The sequence below is a fragment of the Rhodamnia argentea genome, chromosome 6 (assembly GCF_020921035.1).
Source record: "Rhodamnia argentea isolate NSW1041297 chromosome 6, ASM2092103v1, whole genome shotgun sequence".
Lineage (NCBI taxonomy): Eukaryota > Viridiplantae > Streptophyta > Magnoliopsida > Myrtales > Myrtaceae > Rhodamnia > Rhodamnia argentea.
The window spans coordinates 31,658,371-31,686,223 of record NC_063155.1 but is presented as its reverse complement, the minus strand read 5'-3'; the positions used below and the strand labels follow the sequence as shown (position 1 = coordinate 31,686,223).

Below are 27,853 nucleotides of genomic sequence, written 5' to 3'. Positions count from 1 at the left end.
TGAAATTTGACCAAAGGAGGTAGCAGATGTGAAAAAAAACAAAAATAGACCAAACATGCGACCCGTGATCATAGGCCCACGTATAAAATCCCGGATAGAAAGCGATGCGCGATATTTAACATGATCCGTCAGTGGCTCAGTATCTAGTACGACGTCGCCAAACCCAGGTTTTCTGGTCGGAAAGCCAAACCCAGTTTGATCACAAGCAAAATTCCACGATGTCGAAGCAGGGAGAGGTAGTGTGCGTCACCGGCGGTAGCGGCTGCATCGGTTCATGGCTCGTCCGCCTCCTCCTGGAACGCGGTTATACCGTTCACGCCACCGTCCAAAATCTCAGTTGCTCTCTCTCTCTCTCTCTTATATTACCTTTCCTAATGCATATGCTCAGTTCATTCTATTCCTTCATGATTGCTGCACAATTGCCCCCTGTTAGCTGAAGCTAATCCCATATTCATCCGTGCCGCATCGTTTCACCTGGCTGTGACCCGATCGGATTTCCCCATTTTGCAGAAGATGAAGCTGAGACGAAGCATCTAGAAGCTTTACCGGGAGCAGACTCCCGTCTCCGCCTCTTCCGCATGGACCTCCTCCACTACGACTCCATCCTCGCCGCCGTCCGCGGTTGCGCCGGCGTCTTCCACCTTGCCTCTCCCTGCATCGTCGACCCAGTCCGCGACCCCGAGGTTCTCTTCTCGCCCGCCGCCTAATTACATGGATGGATGCCTTTTTGGCACCCTTGCACTGTGAATTTACAGGACTACTTTTGGGTCATTTGGCAGAACGAGCTTTTGGACCCGGCCATTAAAGGGACGATCAACGTTTTGACAGCGGCTAAAGAAGTTGGGGTTCGGCGCGTGGTGGTGACGTCCTCTGTCTCCGCCATCACGCCAAGCCCTTCTTGGCCTGCTGATCAAGTGAAGTCTGAAGACTGTTGGACTGATCTTGACTACTGCAAGCGGAATGGGGTGAGTTAATTAGACGGTTTAGACCTCTTCATTGGCTTTTTGCAGTCCTATGAGTTTTCCTTTTTCATCAAGAGTAAGCTGTATGAGTGCCCCTTCCACTGTATGTGACCTCAGTTTTCCCTGTTTGAGCTAGTTGTGGTATCCTGCATCCAAAACACTTGCCGAGAAGGCTGCTTGGGACTTTGCTAACGAAAATGGACTAGATGTGGTTGTGGTGAATCCTGGAACAGTCATGGGTCCTCTCATCCCCCCAAGACTCAATGCAAGCATGTTAATGCTTACCCGCCTTCTTCAGGGTAACTTTCTTCCGCTCTCCAGACTTTGGATGTGATTATCATCTGGTTGTCCGCATTTGTCAATTGTGCCCTTAGGAGAGTTGATGTTCTACGTTTGGGTGGATGTAAAATCGATGCTGGGAGGTTAAAATTCCAAGTTTTGTACTATAGTTAAGGAAACGAATCCATGTCCATTTGCAAGCTTAGAGATTTCTTTCCGAATGTTCATAGGCACAGGTTCAGTTATCTGTTATGTATCACTTCTTAAGTTTTCTTCTTCTCCTAGATTATCATATTTTTCACCTGCTGCCGGTGACTTAATTGGCGAAAATAGAAAATAATCATAAAGAAGGTTGGGCAAGCACTATGCTTCTGCCACATACTACGAACAAGGGTATATGCTTTTGCTGGCGTTAAGTTTACATGACAATGGCTGATAGTTGATATGATGTCATGAACCAATTATTAATTCCAGCAATGCATCATTACCTCAGCTAGAGCACTAGATATTTGAAGGAGACCTGCATAATGTGATGGAGATATGTCTAATAGTTCAATCTTCTGAACCTGATGCCTTTTACTTCCACTTATTGAATTAGCATTAATCTTAACAAGCAATTTATACCTTTCCATAGGGTGCACTGAAACATACAAAGACCATTTTATGGGATCTGTCCATTTTAAAGACGTTGCCTTAGCACACATTCTGGTTTACGAGAATGCATCAGCGAAAGGAAGGCACCTGTGCGTTGAAGCTATATCACAGTATGGCGATTTTGTAGCCAAGGTTGCCGAGCTTTATCCTGAATATAACTTGCCGAGGTAACTAGCAACTATTTGATTCCCCTCATTTGCAAAACACTTTTATTTGAGGCTAATGCCAGAGTTCTTGTTCTTCTTTAAACTGCATCTGGATCTGCAGATGCATCTCTAGGACTTGTAGCACTAATGATCATTTTTAATTTGTTTTCTTGTAAGCCAAATGTTGACTTGGAGAGTGTTCTGGTCTTAAAAATGGAGCAATTTTGAATTCTTAATATGCCTTGTACCGGTGAGTCATGCATCACTAGTTATAACCTGAAACATTTGGCTATCAAATAGATTGCCCCCATCATTTCTTGTGTACCGAAATGAATGACCACAATTTCTTTGGGCTTTTGTGTTGCCTTAAAGGCTTTCATATTTCCTTTGGTTGGCAAAGATTATCGGATAGACAAAGAGAAAGCTTCCCTCACTAGTCAAATTCAGATAACTTGGAGGCTAATAAGATGCTTAAGTGCCCGTGTATAATTTGTTGGTAGAACCGGGCAAAACTTTCTAATTAGCAGCTTCTTGACTGTTTTTAAAGAAATCTTCACCCTTGTATGTTAATTGTTGTTACCGAAATTGATAGGAAAGGCTCAGTTCCAGATGCTTCTGTTTGCTGTCTAGGTTGTACCTGTTTCATCTATATCACTGGTAGTCTAGTACCGTACAGGATGTCTTTTGTAGGATTTGGATATGGCTTATGTCGCTAAACTTAATATTCTATCTCGATAGATTACCCAAGGATACTCAACCAGGGTTATTGAGGACGAAGAATGGAGCTAAGAAGCTGATGGACTTGGGATTGGAGTTTATCCCCATGGAGCAAATCATCAAGGATTCTATGGAGAGCTTAAAGAGCAAGGGCTTCATTTCCTGAACATATCCCAGGGAATTCTTGGAAACCAACATATGCTGTGATGTATCGGCTAGCTATGGCCTGTGGTAACGCTGTACTAATGTCGTAACGAGTATAATGGAGTTAGTGGGTGAATTGCCAGTGCACCGGAGACAAAAGGGTGATAATCCAATGCAATCTCATTGTCTTGGAAACTGAGATTGCATCCTGGGAAACTCCTTGGAGTCTTTCAACACTATCTTTCAGTGCTGATATTCACTTGTTAAGTTGTGATCCGTGGTGTATTCGATACTCTTTAAGTGATTTAAGATGCTGTGTAACTATCATAGAGCTAACGCACCTATCCACCCAAAGACGGAAATCGGGCTACGTGCATTTGTGTGACCGTGATATTTCTAATTGATGCATGTGGTGTTAAAAGCGGGGCCGGGACACTTCCGCGGCTCCGGCACGACAATCCTCTCGCGTCATATGGGGACAAATAGCGACGAAATTTTTCACGGTCCAGATTTTGTCCCTCTCGATGCACGACGGGAGATATTTTTTAGGGGGAGGAAGTACTTAAGCAATTACGTGTAAGAGGCCAGAGAGAGGTATTAGCGTACTTCGCTGCTGAGTTGGGTGGGGCTGTATGGTGGTTTTGCCAAAACCTGTGCGGTCGCCAATGGAGAACCGATCCACGCGTCTCCATAACACTGTGTGGACCTGTTCATGGTTGATCTTGTTGGTTGTTAGCCCGTTACTAGCGACCGCTTCCGGCTGGGAGAGAGACAAAGTGGAGCTGGTGCTCTACTACGAGACCTTGTGTCCATATTGCTCCAACTTCATCGTCAACCATCTTGTTAAGGTCTTCGACAATGGCCTCATCTCCATCCTCGATCTCAAGCTCGTCCCTTACGGCAACGCCCGCATCGGAGTCAACGACACCATCACTTGCCAGGTCCAGCCTCATTTTGTTTTTCCTTTTTGCCTTTTTTTTTTGTCTCGCTGAATTTCGACAACCATCGTTCTGGCCGGCGGACACCTGTTGATCGATCTCTGCTTGTTAGCGAACGCTCGTCGCATGCTCATCGTCGCATGTCTCTGTCCCCTCTTCGGCTTCACAGGTTCGCATGTCCCCTCTCTCTCCCGCAGTTCTAGACTTGTAGCGAGCAGACAAAGCCCCGACCGAGCCTCAAATCCTCAAACAGTTAGCTTATCGTCGATGCGATCCAACATGCTTTGTACGTCTTACCTAGCTCCCTTTCTTTTGACTTCTTACCTGTGTTTATTCACTGTCTTCTTTCCTTCTTCATCTTCCAAAATAACCTTACCTTCAGACTCCTCCAATAAAGTGTCCTTGGGTTTGTATTACGAGTCCCTTTGCCCTTACAGTGCCAATTTCATCGTCAATCACCTCCCCAAGATCTTCGACGGCGACCTCATCTCCCATGTCGACCTTAACCTCGTTCCGTGGGGGAATGCCAAACTTAAAGGCAACGCCGCCTTTGATTGCCAGGTCCTGACTTGCAATTTCGGCAATTTTGCTATATTTGGTGATGCCCTTTTAGATTTGATGAATATCTGGACTCGAGTTATTTGGATGAGCTTTCTTTTATCTCTATTAGCGTCTTCGGTATCTCCAGCTTGCCAATTCAGTGATATGCAGTTCTTTCATTTCCCGTCCTGTCTAGCTTATGTTTCTCTCGTAACTGTTGCAGCATGGACCGTCGGAGTGCTTGCTCAACACCGTGGAAGCATGTGCAATTGACATCTGGCCTGAGTTGGTAAGCATCAGCTCTCGTTTAGTCTATTCTTCATTTCTTTCTGGCCCTTTATTTTGGTGGAATTGTCTTTGCACGTTTACCGTATTTTCAGAACGATGATGTCGTGTACTCATTTAGATATGTCAATCCTGGGTGTTCCTGAATTCAGAGAACTCATGTTCCGCAACTTAGATACTAATCATGACCGTCGCAATTTGCAAACCCACCCTAATGTGACTTTAAACCTTGGACAGCATGACACAGGCTTAAATATATAATGCTAGTTACTCGGTTCTCATGTGGTATAGACTATAAGGAGATTGGTGTTTGATGTATATTTATCCGTTCAGCTTACTTATAAGTCGTGTATTGTGGATCTTTTAACTGCAGAATGAGCATTTTCCTCTTATCTATTACATTGAGAAGTTGGTATATTCGCATGAGTACACCCAGTGGGAATCCTGCTTTGAGCCTTTAGGATTGGATTCCAAACTTGTCTCGGATTGTTATGCTGGCGGACGAGGGAAAGAGGTTAGTTTTATGCCATTTATCTGCTACCCTTTCCACTAGATTATGCGTGTTACTCTACTGACATTTTTGTCTCTTATGTTGTAAGTAGTCTGTGGCCTAGCATCTAAAAGTTCAGCTAGATTCAACTGTGTTGTAAGGAGGTGTCTGTATCTTCTGCATCGGAGTAGATCACATACTTTTGGTTAACGTTTGAAACCAAATGAACATCTGCCATAATCTGTAACTTTGATAAATTGACTAATGCTGAGATGGGGAAATTCGTTAGTACTACACCTGAATTCTGCTGTCAACACTTGGACCTATAACTCTGGTAAACTAGAAGACATTAATGCCATGCTTGTGATCAAAAGCTTGCCTTATATCTTCATTTAGCACTGGAGCACTATGTTATTGGGAGAGAACGTTGATGAAAGCTATTAGATAATTGAGAATATCAGAAATGACCTTTAAGACTTGTGCAATGAGTGAGTTTTGTTGAATTAATGGAAGTTCACGATGGAATTGCCTTTGGAACTTGCGGTGAGGATTGCAGTCATCTCTAATTTTATATATCCCAGTATGAGTTTGTTTTTCTGATTTTTATTCAGGAAAAATATTACCTGTAACTGTGCAAGTCAATTGTAGAGTGGTTTTTTAGAGACTAATAAGAACGAGAATTGAGTTATCTCTTGGGTTTTACTGGTTAATGAGTGAGTTCCTGTTCTGCACACTGCCCTAGTAAAGGATGTACCTCTATTTTCTAAAACAATTTGCTGGTAATATTACGCACAAAATATGTGGTTGGCACTCAAGGCTATCCTCAAGTGTCCTCTTTTAACTGATCTGCAGCTTGAGCTGAAATATGCGGCTGAAACAAATGCACTTCAGCCTCCTCATCAGTATGTTCCTTGGGTCGTGGTTGATGGGAAACCGCTTTATGAAGTAAGTTTTATATCTTTTTTTGCTAATATCAGATTCATTTCTTCTCATGGTGAGGAATTGTGCTTAATGCAAAGATTGGTATCCTCTTTTCAAGATATAAAAGTAAGCTGTCTCATCCCCTATGTCTTCCCTGCAGGATTACGAAAACTTTTTGAGCTACATCTGTGAGGCTTACAGTGGAACTGCCAAGCCCGAGGCATGCAGTGAACTCTCTTCGAATCGTGTCCAACTAAGGGAAGCACGGAAAAGTCATCCAGTCTGTTACATGAAGGAGAAAACGTCATCGCCGGTATTTGAAGTAATGAGATCAGCTGTGGAGTCAATGACGAGTTGGACAAAGATGCTGCTTGACGTGTAAGAGGTTTGTCACCCTTTATGTTTTCAAGTAAATCTATGTGGTTGAACTTGTTCGGAAGCAAGTCCTATGAGAAGGGTCGTAGTTATCGAGTTGTGTCCTAGCACTTTCTGGATCGTAGTAGTTGTCTTGAGCTCTAAATGGCTGTGCTGTTTCACTGATCTTAACTTTGTTTGTATCTTTATATGGTCCACATATTATGAAATGGGAGATTGCATTAGCCTGGTTGCAGGTGAAGGCAAAGGTTTGAGGAAATTTGGCTCATTTGAATGACCAACATGATCTTTGATTAGTGGAGATGACTGAATCAGTAAAAACTTTCCAAATTTTCGAATGAACCTCGCTTGTGCCTATGCTGCATATGTACATCTACAAAGTAAGAACTTTAGAATATGATGAACCCAGGTCACTGAACCCTTCATGCTATTCATGGCCTTTCGTGACCGTTGATTTAAATGTCTGCCAATATGTCACCCCTCTTTTTTTTTTGGTCCAAGTCACCCCTCTTTTTGGTCTGGTGTGAATGGTAGATCCTGCAGTACCAAAGGAGAGAAAAAAGAAATTGGGTTCAAAAGAAATATAGAAAACATGTCACACGGTCTCCTCGGCACTTGTTGGCATAGCCCACATACTTGCACTGTGCACGTCAAATCCTTCTGTCACTTCCTTTGCCTGAAATGCTTCGCCAACATGTATAATGGGACTTTTGACCCACCTGCCCTTCAAACTTTGAGAAAGATGAATGTCTCCAGTCTCCCGATCCTCTTTTGTGAGCTTTTTTTTCGTTCTTTAGCCTGTCCTTCCATCTTCTACCCTCTGATTGTTGAAATATTTAATGACCTAGCTATTAGCACCAGTGGCGATCAAGACTTGCACTTAATTCTATGGTTAATCGTGAGTCGCGGAATAACTTTCAAATTGCCCATGTATCCTAAGATTAGGAACTTATATTACGAATTTCAATTCCGTTCACAATACTGAACCAGATATCAATTCTTCTCGCACACCATTTCTAGTCACTTCTCTAGCAAATGACGAGATGATCGGGAAGACGAAATCTTTAGCGGAGAAGAAGCCAATGGGTGCAAGGGACGATCACCATATATGTGATTGTGACCGGACAATAATCTTTTCGTGGGTCACAATCGACCAATCGTAAGGTTGCATTGACGTAGTTGTCTCGTAAATCCATTCTATAAGCTAAACGCGAGGCATTAGCCTTTGTTGGGACACGCGAAAGACGTCCGAAGTGGGGGGGTCTCTCGTCTCATTGCAACGTGACATCATACGAGCAAAATCATGAAAGGTCGGGCATAAATTAATATACATCTCGCTCGGTGGTCCGTGTGGAATTCAAGCGCATCCACACTCACTTTGTTTATAATAAGACAATAGTATCATAATTGTCTTCTAGAACCATTCCGTCATCAATGATTAACATTGTGATGACAGCTAATCTTTGAAATCACGAGACACGATTCTTATCGGACAACCCCGATCCCTCCGTTCCTTCAGTTCACAAGAGCTCAGCTAGCCCCTTCTAACGTGGCCATCCACTTCATCATCTTTATCAGAATTGTTGTATGACTAAGGATCTTGCCTATTCGGTTGAGTTTTTGTTAAATCCGACATGCCTTCCTCTTTGTAGCAGACGAGCAATTCTACGTGTTCCTAGATGTCATCAAAATTTTAAGGAGACCCTCCAACAAAGGAAGATGAAGATCCTGCTTGTCTCCTGCATTGAAGTTCCTGCAGATCAAGGTACAAGGATGAACGAAGGGACATTCCTCTTCATTGGGTCTGGGACACGTACGAGATGATAAGTCTTTCAAAAAATAAGAAACCGTCGGGAGACCGACAAATGCACTAGAAAGAGGGAGGGAGAGCAGAAGATATTATAAAGAACTCACATCATTGGAAGGTTTTAAATGAGTAAGAGGCCAATGAAATATTAGGGGAGTTGGAACACGAAAGGAAGAGCAGCATTGTTAAGCAGACAGAAGAAGTCGCATTCGCGACCGATTATACACTTTCGTTGACATCAAAAGGGACAGAAGAGCGTGAGCGACCCGATGCCGAGACAAAGATTAAACTAGAGAGAATGTTACTGCCAGAGTGACATCAACACGGTAACATAGTCAGGGTAGGCTGTGTGATCTGATGCAATTGGATAGGAGACTTCACTCGAGAAGCCGATCATATCGACAACCTCGTTTTACGTATTGCTGGGGAGTGACTGATGGGAGCGGCTTCTTGGAAGAGCAAATTAGAATAAAATGTAGGATAACATCCACTGCGCAATCTTGGAGGCAATGATAGGCTACTGGTCATTTATACAAGCGTCTTGGTTTCTACTTTTCAAACAAGACAGCAAACAGGACAAGAGTTAATTTAGGTTGTGGTTGTCCTCGTAGATAGCGAGCGTTTTCATCTATCTTAGTACCATAACAGAAGTGTGGATTCATCGGTCTCATAGAGAGAGAGAGTAAGTAACGAGAGACGCCAAAATTCAGCGTTAGGGTTCTTGGTCACCTGTTCAACTACGTCTCATGAAAAGATCAAGCAAAACCAGATCGATGACGGATGGCTGAACTGGCACGACTTAACCCGTGTTGGTGCCTTGGAAGATGAAACGTTAGAACTTACTTGCCTTACATGTTTTTCAAGTTGGATTGTTCAACGGATCTAAATGCATCGGACACTAACAAGACTATTGGACTGTGATCTGACCTCCGAAACCTTGAGAAGTGAGGAAAACTTAAACCAGAAATTGAATGAGCTCGTTTTCAGGAGTAAAAGGGTAATTAATCTTACTGAAGGAATGATCCGCAGCACTACTCTAATCTTGGAGCGATGCCAAATGATCCACAGGTGCCATCCCCTAACGCTAACAAGTCATAATATCGCACCAGCACCAGCACCACCATGATCATCGGCCACTGAATTGTTGTTGGTCATTTTGCTTCTCCCTCCACTACTTCCTACCTGATCACCCCCCGCCGTGACCTTCGCCACTGCCACTGCAGCAACTGCGGGCCGTTTCCGCTTCTTCTTCTCATAGGGAATCCCTCTAGCCTTGGCCTGGCCTTCCCTGACCTCCCTCAAGTATATCCGGACCGCCCTCGCGGCGAAAGGGTTTGACTCGGGCCGCCCGCCGTTCTCCTCGAAGGCAGCCCGGAGGCGACCAATGAGGGCGTCGAGGCTGCCCCAGGCCTGCTTGAGAGGGCAGGCGCAGGGGCCAGGCGGGTTGGGGCTGCCGAAGAAGGGGCAGCCGTTGACGTGGACCTTGGTCTTGCCGAACTGGTCCAAGTACTTGAGGAACTCCAGCACGTGGGCCCCGCTGCATCGGGCCAGTGTTAGCGGAGGCTTGTGGTTCTTGAGGTACTGCAAGAAGGAGTTCCAGTCTCTCCGCTTCTGCGACTCGTACCTGCTAGGTTGTGATGCGGCTGCTGACGGCGGCGGCTGCGACGACGGTCCTGGAATGGTTTCAGGGGTCATCGAGGTTGTGGGGACTACTAGGACGCTGTGCGGGTCGGGTGGCGATGCTCCGGCACCGGATGCTGAATCCATGACGGATCAGTGATCCGCGATGCCGGCTTTTGTGTTCGTCGCTCTCTTTACCAGTTTTATAGGAGTGAGTGCCTGAGTGGTGGAGAGAATCGTTTTCTGCTTGTAAGGAGAGGCCGCTGATAAAGGGGATCCTTTCACGGGAAGGAACTCGCTCTCTTTCGAAGGAGGGGGAAGCAAGAAAACCAGAAAGAAGAAAAGGGTTGATGATGGGACGTAAAATGGGACACGTTTTACGGGACTAACTAATGGTAATATTAAAAAAGGAGATTAGCATCAACTAACAAAGAATGGTGTACAATATTTTGATCTTATTAAGCATGTGATGATGATCCAAAACTGTGATTTAGTGCTAAAACTCACTGCCCTTAATCCTCGACACCATCTGGACCAACGCTTTGACTAGACAACTCCCAGTCCCATCCCAAATTGCTGTTACTTATCTGTCATGTCTTTGAAAACCACACGTCTCGTATGGATGCTCATGGGAAGGGATCTAGGGACAATATCTCATTAATAACAAAACCACACACCTCGATACTTTCTCTTACATTCAACCGTCATTTGTATAAGAAACATGGTTACATTATCTTTATTCAAAACTCGAAAACTTAATGCTACTTAACCATGAATTAGTTGTAGTACCGTTGTAAGTCTTTTCGTCGGGTTTGAGTGGAAAAACTTCCACGTGTGATATTAATGCGAGCCTCAACGGATATAGATCGTCAAATTCCAATAAATGTTTGCATGGCGTGGTCTAGTAATTCAATGTAATTGATTTTACCCTTCGTTACGGATAATTTTCCATTGGCAATGCAGGGATGAAATGAATCATTGGGAGACTTCATGATTAACTAAGAGATGTCTGGCGGGATCTAAAGAGGAAGGTGTCAAATTTTAGGAACGTGAACCGAACACTGTGAGACTTGTTCGGTTGCCATGTTGACATTGGATGGAGTGCTTTTTTGATTGTGCAAAAAAGTCTTGGCCTTATACTCCAGTCAAACGAAAAGACAGGCACAACTCTCATTTTTCTTTCCAAGTCTTTTTCCAAATAAGAAACAAACTCGTCTGCCTTCACCTCCCCGTGTGTACCAGAAATGACCCATGTCCTCGAGTTTCTCCCTAACAAGACAAATCAAGTGAGCTATCCCTCGGTCTAGAATGAGCTCTTTGATACTGGAGATACAAAGGACATCGACAAATCCTCCAAAAATTAAGTGTATCCAATCCGAGACACCATCTTGCATCAAAACTAGCTAGCTAGCTAGCTAATAAAATCCTAGTTCGTTCAGTATCGCATAAGAAAGTGGAATGTCCATTTTAACGACTATTCCATAGAGCCTCGAGTCCCAGATATCTCGCGGTTAGCTCCTGACACTTTCATTTAGTCTAATCATAATAGGGCCATCAACATGAGCACAGGCACACACTCTATATTAAGGATATTTTCAAGTGGGATCTTGAACTGATCATGCTAGATCTTAAGATCAGCGCAACCCATGATTAGGGTTTTTGATATGATTAAGTAAAGACACTTAGGGGTGATTAAATTTGATACCCGTGATGTGCTGTGTGAATAGTGCCGACGTGGTTTATCAATTTACCGTATGTGGCTGTCTAATCTATGGGATAGTAGATTCGGGTTTGGGGTGTTTTTTCGGTACATGAGTCCAAGAAAAGATGTTACTCTATAAGTGTATATATTTCTTCGGGTACACAATCGTGATCGGGACACAGCATATTTCGTAATAATCCCGGAAAAACTTTCAAAATAAGAAAATCAACACCCTTTGAAACACCATTTGCAATTGTAGCTACCAATGCCAAATGAAATGCACTAAACATAAGGCACGAATATTATAATGGAGCAATCAATCTCTTCCTGTTTTAACGTGAATTGACTCCTAGGAAGTTGATGGATTTAGGACTATAGAACATTAGTTGAAGGGTACGGGGACGAGCGATTCCTCCTTTTTAAAAATCCCCAATTTCTCAAAAAGCCATACTTTTAAGATTTTCTTTTAGGAAATTCAAGACCTTCTGGATCCGGGCAGAATAAGAGAGATGGGCAGCGATTGCCCGGCCACGGCACCACCCCCATAGCCGTCGGGCGTTTGTCAGCGTTTTTATTAATGTTATTGTTTTGAAAGTATATTTTACCAACAATTAGATCAAATGTAACACGTCGAATTCCACGCCTTCTAAAAGAAAATTTGATGAGTCCATCACAAGTACTTCCACCTTAGATTTCAATCCAATTTCAACATCGAGGTTTGACTTGTGGGGAAGCCCTAGCGAGGATCTCCACAGCATGTATATAGTGTTCACTGATTTTGAATCTTTTGAATAAAATTCATCAGCAAATTTCGAGTCACGCCTTTCAGTAAGACTACCTTGTTACGACTTTATCCCAATCACCAGCTCTGCCTTCGGCATCTCCTCCTTGTGGCTAAAGAAAGGATCCTCTTATTCATCGGTAAGCCGAGCAGAGCCTTTTTTAAGGTGAGTGAGTGAGCATTCGCTTAAATGGATTCTGACTTTAGTTTCTTGAGCAAGAATCCTCCTTGATATGCTCTAGATAGAATTAGCTTTCAAGAGGGTTGCCAGTCCGTAACAAGGGTTGGACTCTTCCTCAAAGCTCACGACAAGTATATGAAGTTTATCCGCACACATGGTTTAAGCCTGTGGAGAAGAAGTCAATGTTACTCAAGGTTCTCTTCGTGCTATCAACATTTGACATTACACAACCCATTAATTATTGAAGAGCGGATCAATACTTGATAACCTCTAGGCTCCTCTGTATTCAGGACAAAAGATGTCACTTTCAGGGCCCCGTTGTTTGGCCCCTTTTTTCATCAATCATTTTCTTGTAAATTAATGACCTCCCAACTCCTAAGCCGGAACAAAAAGATAAATAAAAATAAATGCAGTTGACACCACATGGTTTACCGGAAGGAACGATGCGGGTTGGTAGAGAGAGCAGCGCCGTAAATCTCCGTCCGGTTAGTCGTATAATCGCAAGGTGAATCTTCATTTCGCTGCTTCTGTTGTTACCGTCTACGTAGGCGGCTGTATTATCTGTTGTCTCCTTAGACGATACCAATCACCATTTGAGCTAAGATGATGATGATTGACCTCTACCGTGAGGTTGAGTAGAGTAATTGCTAACAGACCCTGAAAAGGAGACGTGTCTTTAAAAATAAAAAGCCGAAAGTGACGATTTGCGATTGAAACCGATGGAAAATGACATGGAAAGGGCAGTGGAACCCATCTTGGTGGAGATATCAGAGTTACCTAACTAGCTTTTAGGAAAATTCTACAGCACGTGCCAAATAAATACAATGCTGTGCTTCGTTAGAAAGCATCGATCCTTGTTCGGCCCTGATGACTCCACTGTCGATCCACGAAATCTCCCATCACAGTCAATGACTCGGTTAGATATTGGCCGTACCAACTTGAATCATCCGTTTCCGCTTTTCTGACAGGGCAACAATTATTGAGCGGAGAACAGCATTGGATTCACTCGTTTATGGCTTCAGTCGGACCCATCGTTTATCCCCCATTAACTTTGCCAAGCCATTGAAACTCTCAATTCAATCGCACCTCTTTCTCTTAGTGACACTTACACAATATCATCAATTTTCTGAATAAATAAAATGTTCCTTTCTCCCACATCAGCACGCGGAGATTTAAAAGTAAACCCAAGGTATTGTTTTCCGGCCCCCAAGTGATGGAGATGTAAGATTGGACCATAAAAAGGCTCCAACGAAGGCAAATGCTCCGATATGAATAACATGTCAGACAAAAATCAAGAAAAGGTCTAGCATGCCACGCAAAGTCAAGATACTACAGCTATGTCTGAGAAATAAGAAGCATTCATCTTGGACCATCCAAAGACCATTTAAATGCCACGCAAAGTCAAGATACTACAGCTATGTGTGCTAAATGAGAAGCATTCATCTTTAGACCGTCCAAAGATCATTTCAGGCCACCTAGTTCCATTCAAGATTGAAGGTGTCCCGATCTACTCTACCATGCAAGAAATTCTGTATCTTACCGCCAAAAGAGAATAATCACGATTCAAACCGGTACCAGAATCTACAACCTTATGAACTAGACATGTTTTTTCAGATAAGGATTGCAAAGGGTGATTAATTGTGCCCTATCTAAATGCATGTGCAATGACAATGGTTGAGTAAGTCCATCCCATGTGTGGATAGATGACAGTAAGGATACAATCAAATGGATAAATGGAGAATATGGGCGCCCCCCATGGGGAAAAAACTAATCACATGAGGCAACAGAAAGCGCTACACGAAGATCGTTTGAGGTTCCACTTATGTACATCCGATATGTTTCTATTTCTTTGTTGTAACCTCTAGGAGTGTGGCTTGCGTAGTGATTGCCGCTCACTCGATCGCGCTTGGAGAATATTATCTCCCTGACGATTGGTTCGTGGCCATTGAGAAGATTGCCCATGCTTAGAACTTTTCTCCATGATTGATTGACAGTTGGAGGAGTGAACATACTTGATACGATCTGCCTCTCATGATTTCTCACCTGACGCTTCATACTGAACTCCTGTGCAAAATGAAAGAGGCTCACGATGTCGTTCCATAATAAAGATAGTTTAGAAAAATCTAGTAATGAGTTCGACCAGACACTGAATTAAATCTACTAGCCAGACTTCATTTTCTTTAATTGTGCTTAACTGATAACTCTGCAGCCGCCGGAAATTAAAAACTGATCGGTTAGTAGCATGTTACCATATCTCCATTTTCTTCTACTGAACCTGTCCCCATTCGTTTTGAATAAAAGTCATAATAGCTGGTGAAAATAGCCTCTGACATGGATGGTGCTTGCAGAAACTTCCGATGAAGCGATGCAGCTATAGTTAGTAACTTCTCCACATGTCCAAAAACAACACTTATACGCCTTAGATCTTCAATTCCCTCACTACCAGCAGACAAGCGATTGGCTGCAAAAGTATGAAAGCTATAAGCAATCATGTGGATGTAAGGATACATGAAAGCAAACAACCAAAATAAACTTCAGTCAATTTTTTTTTGAAGAACACGATGAAAATGGAGTTGGATGTTATTCTGGTTTACAGACTGAAGACGGGGGAGAAATTATCTCATGTGAAAATGGCCCATCGCAAAGAGGAAAAAGGACTAAAGGAAACAGTAGGAAGCATACCTTGCAAAGGCCTCAGCATAGATGCCATGGTAAGGTACAGTTGATCTATTTTGGTCTGCATCTGCTTCAAACCTCCAAAACTAGTTTGGTTTAATGTATCAGCTGCTGCCCTGAAGGAGGTGCAGACCATTTGCTCAAGCAGCTGGTGAGGCCGTATCGTCTCCAGGTAATGGAGGATCTATGCAACCAAATGCAATAATAAGGCACAAAGCAAAGCACGACTTAGAATGGGGCTAAAACTAAGTTCATCAGCACCAAAGATGCTTCCTTTTGTTTTTTTGGTCTAGATATGGAGACAATTTTAGAACGATATTTAGAATATTATTTGATATCGATAAGATATGGGGAATTCCTAATAATGCGATACCGAGAGGTTATCATCTTTGGCAGTTAAGCTGCTAACATCTGCTCATGATTTAACCGGGGAGAAAAAAGTTGAGGAGACATGCAAGGTAAGCAGATGTCGAGAAGTTCAAAATCATTCTGAGATGGCACATTCTTTTGTTGGCAATCAGATTTCATATTCCCTTAAGCACAATAATCCGAGTGCAATCAACCTTGTTTATTTTGACATGCTTCATTGCATCAGCAAAAAACTATTCAAAACACTCTTCTAAAAACACTAAACAATTGTTTCGACATTGCATCAATGAACCACCAGGAAGTGCTTTAAAAGGGACCCACTTATGCCAGAAAAAAAGGCCTGTGCCTACAAAGTGCGAAATGAGCATTCCATCTTTTCTTCGAGGAAAGTTACCTTCTCTGCTTCTCTGTGTGGATCAAGGAGAGGTTTCTGCTCAGAAGCTGGCAAAGAGGGAGCATCATTCCAAATCTTGCGCCACAGATTTCCACGTTCAGACATTCTCTGTGAAAGCCGTCCTCGAGGAGGCCAATCATCTTTTGAACTCACAGAAGCAAAGCCTGAGGATGGTTCGCTCTTAAGAGTATCATCTGTCTCCCAATCTCCCGGTGAATGCCATCGAATAAAATCTTCAAAAACAGCTTCTGGATTTGCTGCTTTGAATGCCGACATGTCTAGTTTCGGCATTTTCAGACCATTAGTACCAATCATATGCCATAATTACTACCCTAAAGAGAAAGTATAAGTGGAGTCAACACCTCCAACTTTACAAATATATGCCGTGCAGGAGATCAATGTAGGCCGCTGTGTTGTGACTAACATCTATATGGTGAATAAGAAGAGTCATTGCATCGAATTCAAAAAGGATTCAGAAGTCAAAGCTGTCATGCTAGGAAAAGTACTCGCAATCGAAAAACTCTCACCTAAAGTTTGATGTGAAAACATGATGACAGTTGGACACGGATATTCGATGCATGAATATGGACACTAGCCCTGAGTGGACATGATTTTTAGCAATTGGATTTCATTGTCAGCAGGATGAGGACAATGAGATTTTGAGATAAATTTTCCTCTTCCAACTTAGAAACAATATTTTCCAACCTTTTACATGCATTAGTAGTTCCAACAGTGCAAACAGCATGGATGATAATGATAGCCCAAGTTTTCATGTTATTAGCTACACATTTCATTTGCCAACATCCATTCAATGTCTTCCCTGCATATAGGATATCAAAACAAAATCCTTAGATTTTTCATCAGAGACATTTGGCAGCAGCTGGTTAATGTCATTGTACAGGCTAAACGACAATCATTAAGTTTAGCATGAGTGTTGGTAATCACAATACAAGGTCAGAAATTTGTCGATATATTCAAGGGTAATTGTACCAATCCACGGAGAACACTTCATTAGGAGATAAATACCTGAAAATAAGATCTCTTTCTCCAACTGAGCAGAAAAACTCTGCAAAGAAAACAGAAGATAACTTAGTCCACATTAGTTGCAATTAAAAGAAGAAAATATATTACATTGATATGGCAATTGGATTACTGAAAGATATGAACATGCAAGATTCAGAGGTGAAACTGACTTTTGAAATAGATGCAGCTGCAACAAGGTCAGAATCTCCAGTTACCAGATCACAATGCAGACAAAGAAGATGACAACCCCTATTAACACTAGATACATTTCTGCCTTAGGTACATCAAAACCTTGTCAAGTACTACATAACTGTATTAATTCCACCTTCGTTTCCTTTACGTACAGCTAGACAAGCTATCTGACGAAATGAGCCCCTCAGGTGTCTTCACATGAAGGTATATTGGGGCAGGTTAACATTCCAGATAATTTAAGGATCTCAAGAGGACATTCATGATGCACGTAGCCGAATAAATGAGCAAGAAAACTTGTCAGTGAAAGTTTAAGCACAGACTTACGAAGGAATCACCAAAAGCATCGACAGCTTGCAATCGTTCTTCATGCATATCTTCTGTCATAAGCGGTGCCTCCTATCAAGATTTCCAACCGTGTCATTACAGAAGTCATAACCAACCAAATGCGATGAGTTCCAATTAGTCCAAGTTGTTGAAAAACCTGTGTGAATGGGGCATGCATGCTTTGATGTGACTTCAGAAGCATCATTGGACCAACCACACCAGCAGAACCTCTTCTTATATAATCAGAGGATTTAGAATCAGAAGAAGGAGTGACATCACCTGCCTTAGTACCATATCTTGGCCCACTAGTTGCAGAATTGTGAAAATTGGTTGGTGTTGGAGGACTGCCAGAATAAACAAGAAAAGAAGTAAAAATGTGCACATAGGATGACAACTGAGAACATGCTTCTGATAACAGATATTTGTATGTAAATTTCAAATCAAATGTAACAACATCATGTTGCTTTAAGATAACATCATCCTTCATAAAAGCCCATCAACTAGCTGCTTTACCTGAACTTTAGTGGTGAAATAGAAAATAACTCCCCCCAAGAAGGGAAGAGAAGACCAGATTGCTCATTATGTTTCCAATATATCATCTCAGTTAACCAGATCATAAGTTAATTAAGGACATTCATACTTCTTAAACTCATTCAGCTTTTGCTAACCTTGATAGCAAGGAACCATTGTCTTGGAGACCAACGAACTGAACATAAATTTCTAAGATTTGACAGAATACTAAAGATACATAGCTTCTCTGCATGCACAGCACTGCTAAATGTGTCATTTGCCAATTACAAAAAAAGGAGTATCTAAAATAAAGAGTAAACCCACTCAGACAACTTTTTTTACACAACATTTTGTATGGACTTAATAGTTTTCGGCCTTCGCACTAGCATTGATATATCAAATGACATCTCCTGTAACCCTAGCAGTTATTAAGAGATCCAAGATATCTCATGCAACATCTGTCCTACAGCTATAATGGAACTAAATTAACCACACAATTAAGGACATCCACAAACAATTCAATCACACATATGTCTGCCTCAAAAAGAAAATGTACAAACTACAAACACAGCGAATGGACAAGATGAGGAAGGGAATATAGACAGGATATCAGAATAGAGGGAGAGAGTAAACAGGCTTCACTACAAGAAACTAAAATTACTATAACTTTGAAAAGTTGGGTGACGGCTTAGAGCAAAATATGCTTAACAAATTAAAATATGCACGCTTGCCTAAAAATCAGACATAACCTTAGAGAACAATTTTGGAAAAGAAAATTCAGCGATGTTTATCCAAAGTAGTTCTGCAGAGACCCTAGGAGTTATTATGTGCATTGATTAGTGTTACCACTCAAGGGTTTATGTTAGGAACATCCATCAACCATAAGCTCACCCAAAACAAGAGCATGAAGGTACTAAGACCGTCGCATTGTTTGAAGAGCGTCGGTCAAATATATTGTCCTTATAAACGGAGCCATGCACGGTCTTAACCTTAGCTGAATGAGCTAAAGCTTAATGATGCTCTTTACAATGATAGTACAAGTACCTTAAGGAAACCTGCAGAGCCTTATTCTGAAAGACAGCTAGTAAACAGATAACAGGAACAAGAAGCATCCTTCACTTGCTTACTTCACCTGTCGCATTTTTCATCAGAGTATTCGCCAGGGTCTGGTGTTTTCCATGAGTCGTCCGCAACTTGATCATTTTCCTGTTCGTAACATCAGGAAAGGAAAGGACATTTCATTGACAAGAACAAGAATACAATTATTTAATAAAATGAGACAAAAGAAGCACCAAATGCTATAGAAATTTCACCATGACTGCTGAATGACCATCCTCACTTCCAATACAGTCATGATACTCTTCATTCAGTTGTTGCTTCTTTTCAATGCATATTGCAAGCTGGATGTCAAAGCAGCAAAGTTGAACAACTTTAATTGAGTTGCCAAAACAAGAATTGTATGCAGAATATACTTTCTCCCCAGTTTGATCATATGTCCCCAGAGAACTAGCCCCGTTTATATTAGGAATAAAGAATAAATGAATGAACAAAAGCATGGCAAAGATGAAACTGTATTTGCAAGCACAAGATCAAAGCCACAGCAAATAATTACCAGTAGTAAACCTAACCTTATAAAAACTTCAAAAGTCTGGGATAATTGAGTTATAAAAGAAATGGAAATATAAAAAATACTAGCAAAGCCAGCATAGTTTTTGCATCTTGAGAAGAATGCTTCAGAATAAAAGGGTCTACTATCTTCACAGAAGGGATCTACTTGTTCACATTGATACGAACATTACAAAAGATGGACGATATCTTAATAAACACAAAAAGAAAGGGCAGCATAGTAAAAAAATAATAAAGAGAGATACTTCGAATTGTTGATTCATCAACGGAGATGGCTTAGAAAGGGTTAGAATATTTGTCTATACGAGCAAGATATCGTGACAGCATCACTCGTAGAAAAGCACTTGCAAGTTGCAACTTAAAGTTGAAAAACTAGCCATGGACGCCAAGAGCAAATCCCAAAGTAAAGTTTCACATGAAGGAGAAAGAGTTCATTTCCTCAGTGTTCTAATATTTAGTGCAAAGATTATCAGGAGATTGCTTCATAGACCTCCAATGTTTAACTGCCAGTGTATTTGATAACCATGCAAATTTCACCACAAGTTCCTCATGTTATCTCATCTCTGTGGCACGTGATAATTATTCTAGATTCAATCGAATCCATGTAACGAATCAACTTGTTCTGGACAGTCTCAATCTACAAATGGTGAAAATAATCTGACTAACATGATTAAGGAACATAACAAAACTACAATGCAAAGAATGTGAATATTATAGAACTTTAAAACATAAGCTTACTGAAGGAAAAACTAAACAAAAAAAAGTTTCCAATTAATGGCAATAATATTACCATTTGTAATTTCTGGTTAATTAAACATGTCGATAAATCAATTGAACCGCTGCCAGGCATCCGAGGCAATGTCTGTGACTCTTCCCAACACCAACGAACTTCCCGGACGAACTCTATCCAGAATGATGCAATAGCTACACACCAATGACAATACGTTTTTCAGAAAACTGAAATACATGATTTGAAAGGACACCCAACAATCTGAACAAAATTTTTGACAGCTAACATCTCTTTCTTTTGTAATGCTTTCTTCTACAAAATGTTTGCTTGTAACTTCGTTCACCAAAGTGCAACATATACTTCAAACTCACCACGAATGTTGCAATTGCCTAACCACAGAGAGCTTAGACAATACTGAGCAAAAAGTGATTCAAGAGGTGCACCCTTTATAAATCGCGAATTCTTATGCTCGGCCTTTCTAAAACCTGAAAGTTTAAAACCTGCAGATAATGCAAGGAGAGCAAGTATAGAATGACTCAGAAATCCAGTAGATGTAGATCAGATCAAGAAATTTTTATTAATCACAGCAGCAAGAAGAAATGTAGATGCACCCCTTTGGTTGTTTTCTAGCTCCAAGCATTTGACAAGGATAAACTTAATGAATTTTCAGTAAAAGCAGTTAAGGACTCGTTTTATCAGGCAACTCTCCATCACTATTTATTCTACCCTTTTTTTGTTCTTTTGGCCCATCAAGGAAAAATGCTCAGGAACAAGAAATGCATTCAAACTACCAGCAACACTGATAGACTCAACTATCTACCCCAAGTTTGAGCCCAAACTATCCCAGATTCAACAGTTCAGCTGGCTCCAACCAGAACAAATTCATCACATGTTCCACGACAGAGAAGACTTTTAAACTTTGTATCATCAGCTAGACTAGTGAGATGGACAGTTCGCTTGAGTTCACAATCAGTGAAACATATAATCAGCTGAAAATGCAAACTAGGAAGGAAAACCATCCGCATGAAGCAACCCCCAAATACAAACTGCTGCAGCAACCCCATCAAATACTACTTCTTTGAAGGTGGGTCATCTTGCTGATTGTATGTATGTTATTTTCACCCTATTTAACAACTCATTCCATTCATGCATGTTGACCTGTCTAAAGTGTTATATCAATGCCTTTCCTTTAAGTATTAATTAATCAAAAAGATGAACTAGAAAATTAAGTTATCTTCTAGGTAATTATCATGCTTAGTAGACATACAAGTTTCAAGATAAAAAATTTATAACACGCCCCACCCCAGGGGCACCAAAAACAATTAAAAAGAGAGAGAAGAAAATTAAAATGAACAAAAACCATTTCACGTGTGAAACATCAGATACCATCTTGAAATAGTTCTTTCAGCAAACGGTCAACAACTGATGGAGGAGGAACGACCATCGACGACTTTAAATTATCCATACCAGGCTTTTCCACTGCAATAAAGGAGAGAGGAGGAGAATAGTGGAACCTTTCAGTAATATCAATTCCAGTAAAACAAACATAGAGTAGATTTTACAACTAAATGAGCATTAATTGACGAACCAGAAACAAAGTCCTCCATAAATTGAGCCTCAAAAGACATATTCAATGCATCAACCAGCAAAGACAACTGAGAAGCAAATCCGACAGTGTTTGCTCTTGATCCATCACTTCTGGTAAAAAGTACTAGCTTGTAAGTGGTCCCAGAGTATAACACGTTAGGCAAAGCTTCTGAAACTGGATAGTTTACAGATTCTTTGATTTTGTAAAACTGAACTAAAGCTGCAAATGCATATCTTAGGTGATGAACATCATTTAAATACTGAAACAATAGGCCCATCAACCAGCAACAGCACATAAAACAGAAATACAACTATTCCCGTTAGCATAGAAAATAACAAGGAGACGGAACTTGACAAGTAAGCAAATTATGTTTTTTTTTTTTTGGTAACTATAAGCAACTTATGTTATGTTCCATATTTTCTAATAAAAACTACAAGTTGAAGTTACTGCATTGAGAAGAAACAAAAATGACAATGCAAGTCTTCTGAATAGATACACTTTGATAACTTTATTAAAATAAGATACACCATGCAATAACTTTCACCACAAGTACTGGTAGGTTAGAAAAGCAATCCGGTCAAGTTACACTTCAACTGTAGTCTATATTTGGGCTTTTATCGTCAAGGACCATGATTTACTAACAAGCCTCAACTCAATCCTCAAAATTAATGAAAAAAAAGCGTAATCTTATTTTATTCTCTTTTAAATTCTCGAACCATCAGTTCAAAACCAGGATTACAGGCAGATCCAAAATTGACCAATACATTCTGTAATCTGCGTCTAAAGCCCGAAACAGATCAATCATAAATCAAGAGCTCTAGTTATTACAACAACAAAATAAGTAGATCCTTACATCGTTGAAGAAATATTGGGACATAAAATCCACTTTTCAGCTTCATGAGGAGATGCATTCTCAAGTTCTGCCATTTCTGAAGAACTTTCAACCATCTTGCCAGTCCATATGGTGACCAATTCAATTCCTATAGACACAAATTAGCCAGGTTAGATTTGAGTTCGTACGTATTAAGTATCCCATTGGCAACTAAAGACAAACCCCATCCCAAATGAGTGCCAGCGTTTCCTTGTTAATTCCAAGAGTGGGCTTGACATTTTAATATGCACAAAAAGATGTTCAGTTCTATGTTAAGATATCTTGCATTTGTACATTTTACAGCCCCCCAACCCCCCCCCCAAAAAAAAAAACACACTGCAAGTAGTGCTCTTAAGTCACCATTTATGCAGGTCCATGGGAAATTGGTGAACATAGATCTTGTCAAAGAGGATTCAGTTGAATGCATAGGCTGCTTAGAGATTCCTCATAATCAGCAACAATGAGAGTAGTCTCTGGGTCTGAAAAAAATGACTTCAAAGCATGTGTTCTAACTCCTCGAGTCAAATCTTTAGTTCCCCATGGACTAATAGCTAACAAATACTCGTATGTTAATGTCAAGATATTTTGGGGCCTCTACACTCTACAATCAGAAGAACAATGAAGAGAGCTCTGGATAATCCTTTGAGCATGCTAAAAGATTTGTTACTGTTGAGGCATAGTGCTCTAAATTAAAAGCAGAGCAAATGTCAAGACACGCTGAATAAAAAGGCAGTTTCACATTTCAACCATTTATGTAATAATAGCATTCAAAATTTCCAAACTGGAAATGCACCTCTCACAGGGTCTTCCGCAGAGTACCACTCACTCCAAGGACAATCATCATCCCATTGTGCTCTGGTGTGAGTGTCACCTTTAGGACTCCCTCCAGATTCAACAAATTCAGCATCCACTCCACGAGTGGCATCGTCATCATCATGAGAAATGGTTTTGTAAGTTAGCTTCATTGTGAAATGGACTTGGAAAAAATGTGCGGAGAAGTCCAATGTCGAATAGGCCTTCAACATGCGAAGATACACCAATTACTTAGTATAAGGTAAGGAACTTAGAAAGGCACAGAAGTGAAAATGGTAAGTATTTCACCAAAATCAATAAAGTAGTGTGCACATAAAAAGCAGAACCTTCAAAGAGAGACAATCTTATAAATTATAGGCCTGGAAAAGTAAATATCAGGAATTTTTTCTTATGAGTAAATGACATCATTCTGGCTTTGGCAATCAACCGAGCAACAACTGGTTGACCGGGCATCTCTATTTCATAGAGGACGGTCACAAAACTAACTCGACATCGAGAAGATTTTTTTTCATGCAAAGAAATGTTGCATATGGAGAGAATAGCAAGTCATTTGTTTTATCAGTCATGAATTACTGAAATAATTTAGAGTAGCAACAAAGGGCCCAATGTAAGCAACATTGAATTAATAGAGACTTACTATCTGATTGAAAAGGAGACTTACAAATTTAGAAACAAATAATTCAAACAATCCTTCCAAATGCATCAGTTTCACAGGAACCTGACTGCTGATATGATCAGCCTCAAATCTTCTGGTGAAAATTGTTCCCATACTTTGGATTCCAATATATGATTTCTTTGAAGGATCGTGCACAGGAACAAAGGCTGGCCACATACTGCATTACCGATGCCGGAAAGATTTATAAAGTGTCTACTTACTCAATTGGGAAGTCAAAGAAGGAGAAATGAGCATCACCAAGTAAGATGCAATGTGAATGAGTCATAAGTGCATAAGCATCAGTCAAATTGTGAAGGGATTATTGTTTGAGGAGATAAGCAAATCTTATAAATTGGTGCCAGAGAAAATTGCACTACAAGTTCTCAACATTATGCATAAAATCCAATAGAGACCTAAAATTTTCAATTGATCAAATAAAGTCCTAAACCTTCACCAAAAGATGTGACTGAGTTCTAAACATTTAAATTGTCTATTAAGTCCTGAACTTTTATTCAAAAATGTAACTAAGTCACAAAACGTATGTTAAAAATTACAATGAAGGACGCCACATAGGCAATTTTTAAGTCACGCGTAGGTAAATTTAGACACTATTCATTGAAAGGACTTGATTGCGCTTTTGAAAAAGGTTTAGGACTTGATTGAACCAACTGAAAGGTTTAGGCCTTGATTGAATTTCTACACAAGGTTTAAGACTTACTACGCATTTTTCCAATTGATACCACATCACAAAAGTGTGCTCTAGGACAACTTTACAATGAAATCAAATGAGCTTCTTAGTATTTTTATACTTAAGGCTTCATCAAGAATCCGCACCTTGAGCAATTTGATAAAGCAATTGCAACTGCACTCAAAAGCTTACTAGACTCTGGAGCATCAAGAATGACACCGCTAGCACTTTGAGGAGCAATGACCTGATAATCCAAGCAATGTAACATAAGCATAAGCTGCATAGTTATAATTTTTCCAGCAAGATCTATGACAATACCAAAAAGTCTTTGACACCAAAACAAAGTTGCAGATCGTGAAGAGACCAATCCCAGTCCGCTATTTTTCCTGCATTACGAGGATATTATAAAGATGGATTCATATTAACATCCAGTCATTGAATCAATTAAAGAGACTGAATTACCATCACTGTTGGATTCAAAGTGGTACTCCATGCAATAGCTTTTCAATGCATGCTTCAGCTCTGACTTCACTTTATACAAGTTCATAGATGGACCCAAGTGAACTGCACCTTTTTTCTATATAACAACAAATCAGATTGCATTCTCTCGGCGAAGCTACACAAAACTCGCAAAAGTTATCTAATCCCAACATGTGAATAGAAGCTAAAGATATTAATGTTTAGAAAATCACTACCTCTAACGCAAAGTATTCTTTGTCACAGCATATATTTAAGTGGAGACAAAATCGATATATGAAGTGACAAATAACCTTAAACCATTCAAAAAATCCTCATACGCCTGTTCAGCCAGATTATTTGTGATCCCAACTGATTGTTAATTGTGTTAAGAATCAGTTTGAACTATAATAGAGCTTAACCCAAAATGCAATGATTAACGACTTTCAAATAGAGCATCACTTAGAGCTCAGAGGGTTAACATAAGCTACATAAGCTAAAACTAAGTCTTAAGAGTGCCCCAGTCTAAGCAACAAGAAACAATTGCTTCGGTGACTTAGTCCATTAGTAGAAAGCGCCACAAGTATAACAACTGGAATATATTCCAATAGCCAGTTTCAACAATGTTCAGCAACTAACAATGCATACAGCTGGAATTAACAAAACACAATAAAAAATTGATGGAGTTGATATCGTTGAAGGTTCCCTCGAAGCCACTTAAGAAATTAGGGTACCATATAAGAACGATCTTAAAAATGTGAAATACAGAAAGTACCAGAATCTTTCTTTTCAATGCCTCTAGAATAATTTTGGAAGTTTAATAGGAAGAAATGTAAAACTGTATTTTGAAACAATAGGCATCCACGTAGCTATTCAATCACAACCGAACGAAAGAATGAAACTTAATTTTGTAACCAAAAGAGTAGACTCTGCTTTTGAAATAAAAGTTCAGTATCTTTGAATACAAATGGGCTCGATATCAAAGTCTGCCTGTGCAAAGATAGGTTATATTTAGAGTGCACATACCAACAAGTTTTTTGGACCATCAGCCATCCATTGTCGACAAACAGCCTCAATGTCGGATATAAATCTAGAGAGAATCAAAATTCACCAGATCAGTCATTTGGATTTTGGTAATATGTCAAAGTAACCTGGTCCACTGGCACCAATAGACCGCATCTTCAGTATGAAGTACCTCTCCCATGAAGAAGCCAGAGTGAAATCATCAAACCGTTCAAACTGCATGGGAAACAGACATAAATAGTTAAGAATCCATTCATTGCTACTGACATACTCTCTATAAAACTGTCACAAAACGCTTTAGTGATTTAAAACAACCTAGCAAAAAGAAAAATTCTACAGTTATTCTGTTAGTTTGTGCCATTATAAACTTGGACTGCCAGTTTGTCTTGACTCTCCTGAATTCAACACTAACAGAACCATGGGGACAACCGGCATCTCCAAGCAATCATCGATAGCAACAGCATTTTGAGTTCTGATTACATTAATACAGCGTGAACTTGCTTAACCATGCAGGGGCGACGAGCATGGAAGCAATACAAACTATCGTATAGCCGCGAACTGTCACGGAACGCAATGGCCTATTATTCAGCAAATTCAGACTAACGCGGTATGAAAGACGACGAGGTGCGCCGTAACAGAAGTTCTAAAACCTCACACTGAAGCATTGAGAATGATCACGTCACGAACGTACCTCCTCTTCCTGCGGCTCGTTGTCTCCATCGGACTCGTTTCTGCTAGTCGATGCCATGTGAGTTGGGCTGAATTTGAAGCTCTTACACCGACATCACCAGTACTGATCTGCAATAGCTAAATTCAGTCCAGCTTACAGGTGAGATAGAAAAAACCCACGCCTTCTCAATCAGCAGTGCGATCCGAAATGACGCCCAAACATCCGTCTCCGACGCGATTCCTACGCCTCCCTCGAAGGACGGAAAACTGAACCACTTCGCTGGATTCGGTGAGATAAGCCCTTCGAAATCGAGACAGAGCTGATGAAATTCTCGTGGAGATTGCAACATATGCTTCGGTGAACGAGAATCGATGGCCACTGAATAAGTATCGAACTGGAGGGCTGGCTGTTTCCTCGGCGATCGGATTCCGGCCCGCCGAATGGAGATGGCTCTGAATCGGATCCAGTCCGTATTGTATGGGAAGAATTTGAGAAATTTTGAAGGCCGGGCATGGTTTTGAGCTTCTTTCTTTTCTTTCTTTTCCCACTGTTGAGCAAAATTGTCCGTTTCCTCCGACAATTTTTCTATCGCATGGTAATTTTATCTTTCCAAAGTAATTAAAAAAATTACACGATCTCCTTTATTACGTGAAAATTAAATAATTTAAATTTTTATAAAAATAATCACTTATATCACTTAAAA

The 27,853-nt window shown here is 40.6% G+C and overlaps 4 protein-coding genes across 12 annotated transcripts; 2 read left to right on the top strand and 2 right to left on the bottom strand.

Annotated features, from left to right (window-relative positions):
- Nucleotides 1-151: 151 nt before the first annotated feature.
- On the top strand, nucleotides 152-3,178 carry LOC115745985 (cinnamoyl-CoA reductase 1). The gene is made up of 6 exons (XM_030681655.2): nucleotides 152-336; nucleotides 511-683; nucleotides 780-965; nucleotides 1,099-1,261; nucleotides 1,876-2,062; nucleotides 2,780-3,178. The coding sequence occupies exons 1-6, from the start codon at nucleotides 219-221 to the stop codon at nucleotides 2,922-2,924; spliced, it is 972 nt and encodes a 323-aa protein (XP_030537515.1). The 5' UTR covers nucleotides 152-218; the 3' UTR covers nucleotides 2,925-3,178.
- Nucleotides 3,179-3,485: 307 nt separating this feature from the next.
- LOC115745986 (gamma-interferon-responsive lysosomal thiol protein) lies at nucleotides 3,486-6,704 on the top strand. Of its 2 annotated transcripts, none has more exons than XM_030681657.2 (5): nucleotides 3,486-3,843; nucleotides 4,604-4,669; nucleotides 5,039-5,179; nucleotides 6,008-6,100; nucleotides 6,237-6,704. In XM_030681657.2, exons 1-5 carry the CDS (start codon nucleotides 3,535-3,537, stop codon nucleotides 6,456-6,458), a joined length of 831 nt encoding a protein of 276 aa, XP_030537517.1. In that variant the 5' UTR covers nucleotides 3,486-3,534; the 3' UTR covers nucleotides 6,459-6,704. The 2 variants fall into 2 exon arrangements, with proteins under 2 accessions (XP_030537517.1, XP_030537516.1); XM_030681656.2 differs by lacking the exon at nucleotides 3,486-3,843 and adding an exon at nucleotides 3,877-4,401.
- A 1,048-nt stretch (nucleotides 6,705-7,752) lies between these two features.
- LOC115745991 (protein LIGHT-DEPENDENT SHORT HYPOCOTYLS 5) lies at nucleotides 7,753-10,176 on the bottom strand. Of its 3 annotated transcripts, none has more exons than XR_007198638.1 (2): nucleotides 9,270-10,176; nucleotides 7,753-8,204 (listed from the first exon to the last, which is right to left on the bottom strand). XR_007198638.1 is itself a non-coding variant. In XM_048280090.1 (2 exons), exons 1-2 carry the CDS (start codon nucleotides 10,023-10,025, stop codon nucleotides 8,145-8,147), a joined length of 645 nt encoding a protein of 214 aa, XP_048136047.1. In that variant the 5' UTR covers nucleotides 10,026-10,176; the 3' UTR covers nucleotides 7,753-8,144. The 3 variants fall into 3 exon arrangements, 1 of the variants encoding a protein (XP_048136047.1); XM_048280090.1 differs by having other exon boundaries at nucleotides 9,441-10,176; XR_007198639.1 differs by lacking the exon at nucleotides 7,753-8,204 and adding an exon at nucleotides 8,302-9,191 and having other exon boundaries at nucleotides 9,247-10,176.
- Nucleotides 10,177-14,060: 3,884 nt separating this feature from the next.
- LOC115745972 (rab3 GTPase-activating protein catalytic subunit) lies at nucleotides 14,061-27,674 on the bottom strand. Of its 6 annotated transcripts, none has more exons than XM_048280081.1 (22): nucleotides 27,172-27,674; nucleotides 26,653-26,696; nucleotides 26,484-26,547; nucleotides 25,464-25,578; nucleotides 25,320-25,387; nucleotides 25,148-25,245; nucleotides 24,320-24,491; nucleotides 23,639-23,861; nucleotides 22,828-22,954; nucleotides 21,975-22,084; nucleotides 21,773-21,865; nucleotides 20,758-20,886; nucleotides 20,447-20,580; nucleotides 19,347-19,430; nucleotides 19,163-19,236; nucleotides 17,678-17,864; nucleotides 17,521-17,592; nucleotides 17,008-17,047; nucleotides 15,982-16,259; nucleotides 15,225-15,402; nucleotides 14,792-15,003; nucleotides 14,061-14,606 (listed from the first exon to the last, which is right to left on the bottom strand). In XM_048280081.1, the coding sequence occupies exons 1-22, from the start codon at nucleotides 27,226-27,228 to the stop codon at nucleotides 14,310-14,312; spliced, it is 2,856 nt and encodes a 951-aa protein (XP_048136038.1). In that variant the 5' UTR covers nucleotides 27,229-27,674; the 3' UTR covers nucleotides 14,061-14,309. The 6 variants fall into 6 exon arrangements, with proteins under 6 accessions (XP_048136038.1, XP_048136039.1, XP_030537491.1 ...); XM_048280082.1 differs by having other exon boundaries at nucleotides 19,344-19,430; nucleotides 20,758-20,871; XM_030681631.2 differs by having other exon boundaries at nucleotides 19,344-19,430; nucleotides 27,172-27,673.
- Nucleotides 27,675-27,853: the final 179 nt, after the last annotated feature.

Coding starts and splice junctions, on each gene's coding strand:
- LOC115745972 (XM_030681631.2), bottom strand. CDS start 27,228: ATGGCATCGACTAGCAGAAACGAGTCCGATGGAGACAACGAGCCGCAG. Junction 19,431..20,446: donor TTAACCAGAAATTACAAATG/GTAATATTATTG, acceptor TTTGACATCCAG/CTTGCAATATGCATTGAAAA. Junction 17,593..17,677: donor TGCATGCCCCATTCACACAG/GTTTTTCAACAA, acceptor AAATCTTGATAG/GAGGCACCGCTTATGACAGA.
- LOC115745985 (XM_030681655.2), top strand. CDS start 219: ATGTCGAAGCAGGGAGAGGTAGTGTGCGTCACCGGCGGTAGCGGCTGC. Junction 684..779: donor ACCCAGTCCGCGACCCCGAG/GTTCTCTTCTCG, acceptor GTCATTTGGCAG/AACGAGCTTTTGGACCCGGC. Junction 966..1,098: donor ACTACTGCAAGCGGAATGGG/GTGAGTTAATTA, acceptor TGTTTGAGCTAG/TTGTGGTATCCTGCATCCAA.
- LOC115745991 (XM_048280090.1), bottom strand. CDS start 10,025: ATGGATTCAGCATCCGGTGCCGGAGCATCGCCACCCGACCCGCACAGC. Junction 8,205..9,440: donor TCACGGCGGGGGGTGATCAG/GTAGGAAGTAGT, acceptor CTTGATCTGCAG/GAACTTCAATGCAGGAGACA.
- LOC115745986 (XM_030681656.2), top strand. CDS start 3,967: ATGCTCATCGTCGCATGTCTCTGTCCCCTCTTCGGCTTCACAGGTTCG. Junction 4,402..4,603: donor ACGCCGCCTTTGATTGCCAG/GTCCTGACTTGC, acceptor TAACTGTTGCAG/CATGGACCGTCGGAGTGCTT. Junction 5,180..6,007: donor CTGGCGGACGAGGGAAAGAG/GTTAGTTTTATG, acceptor ACTGATCTGCAG/CTTGAGCTGAAATATGCGGC.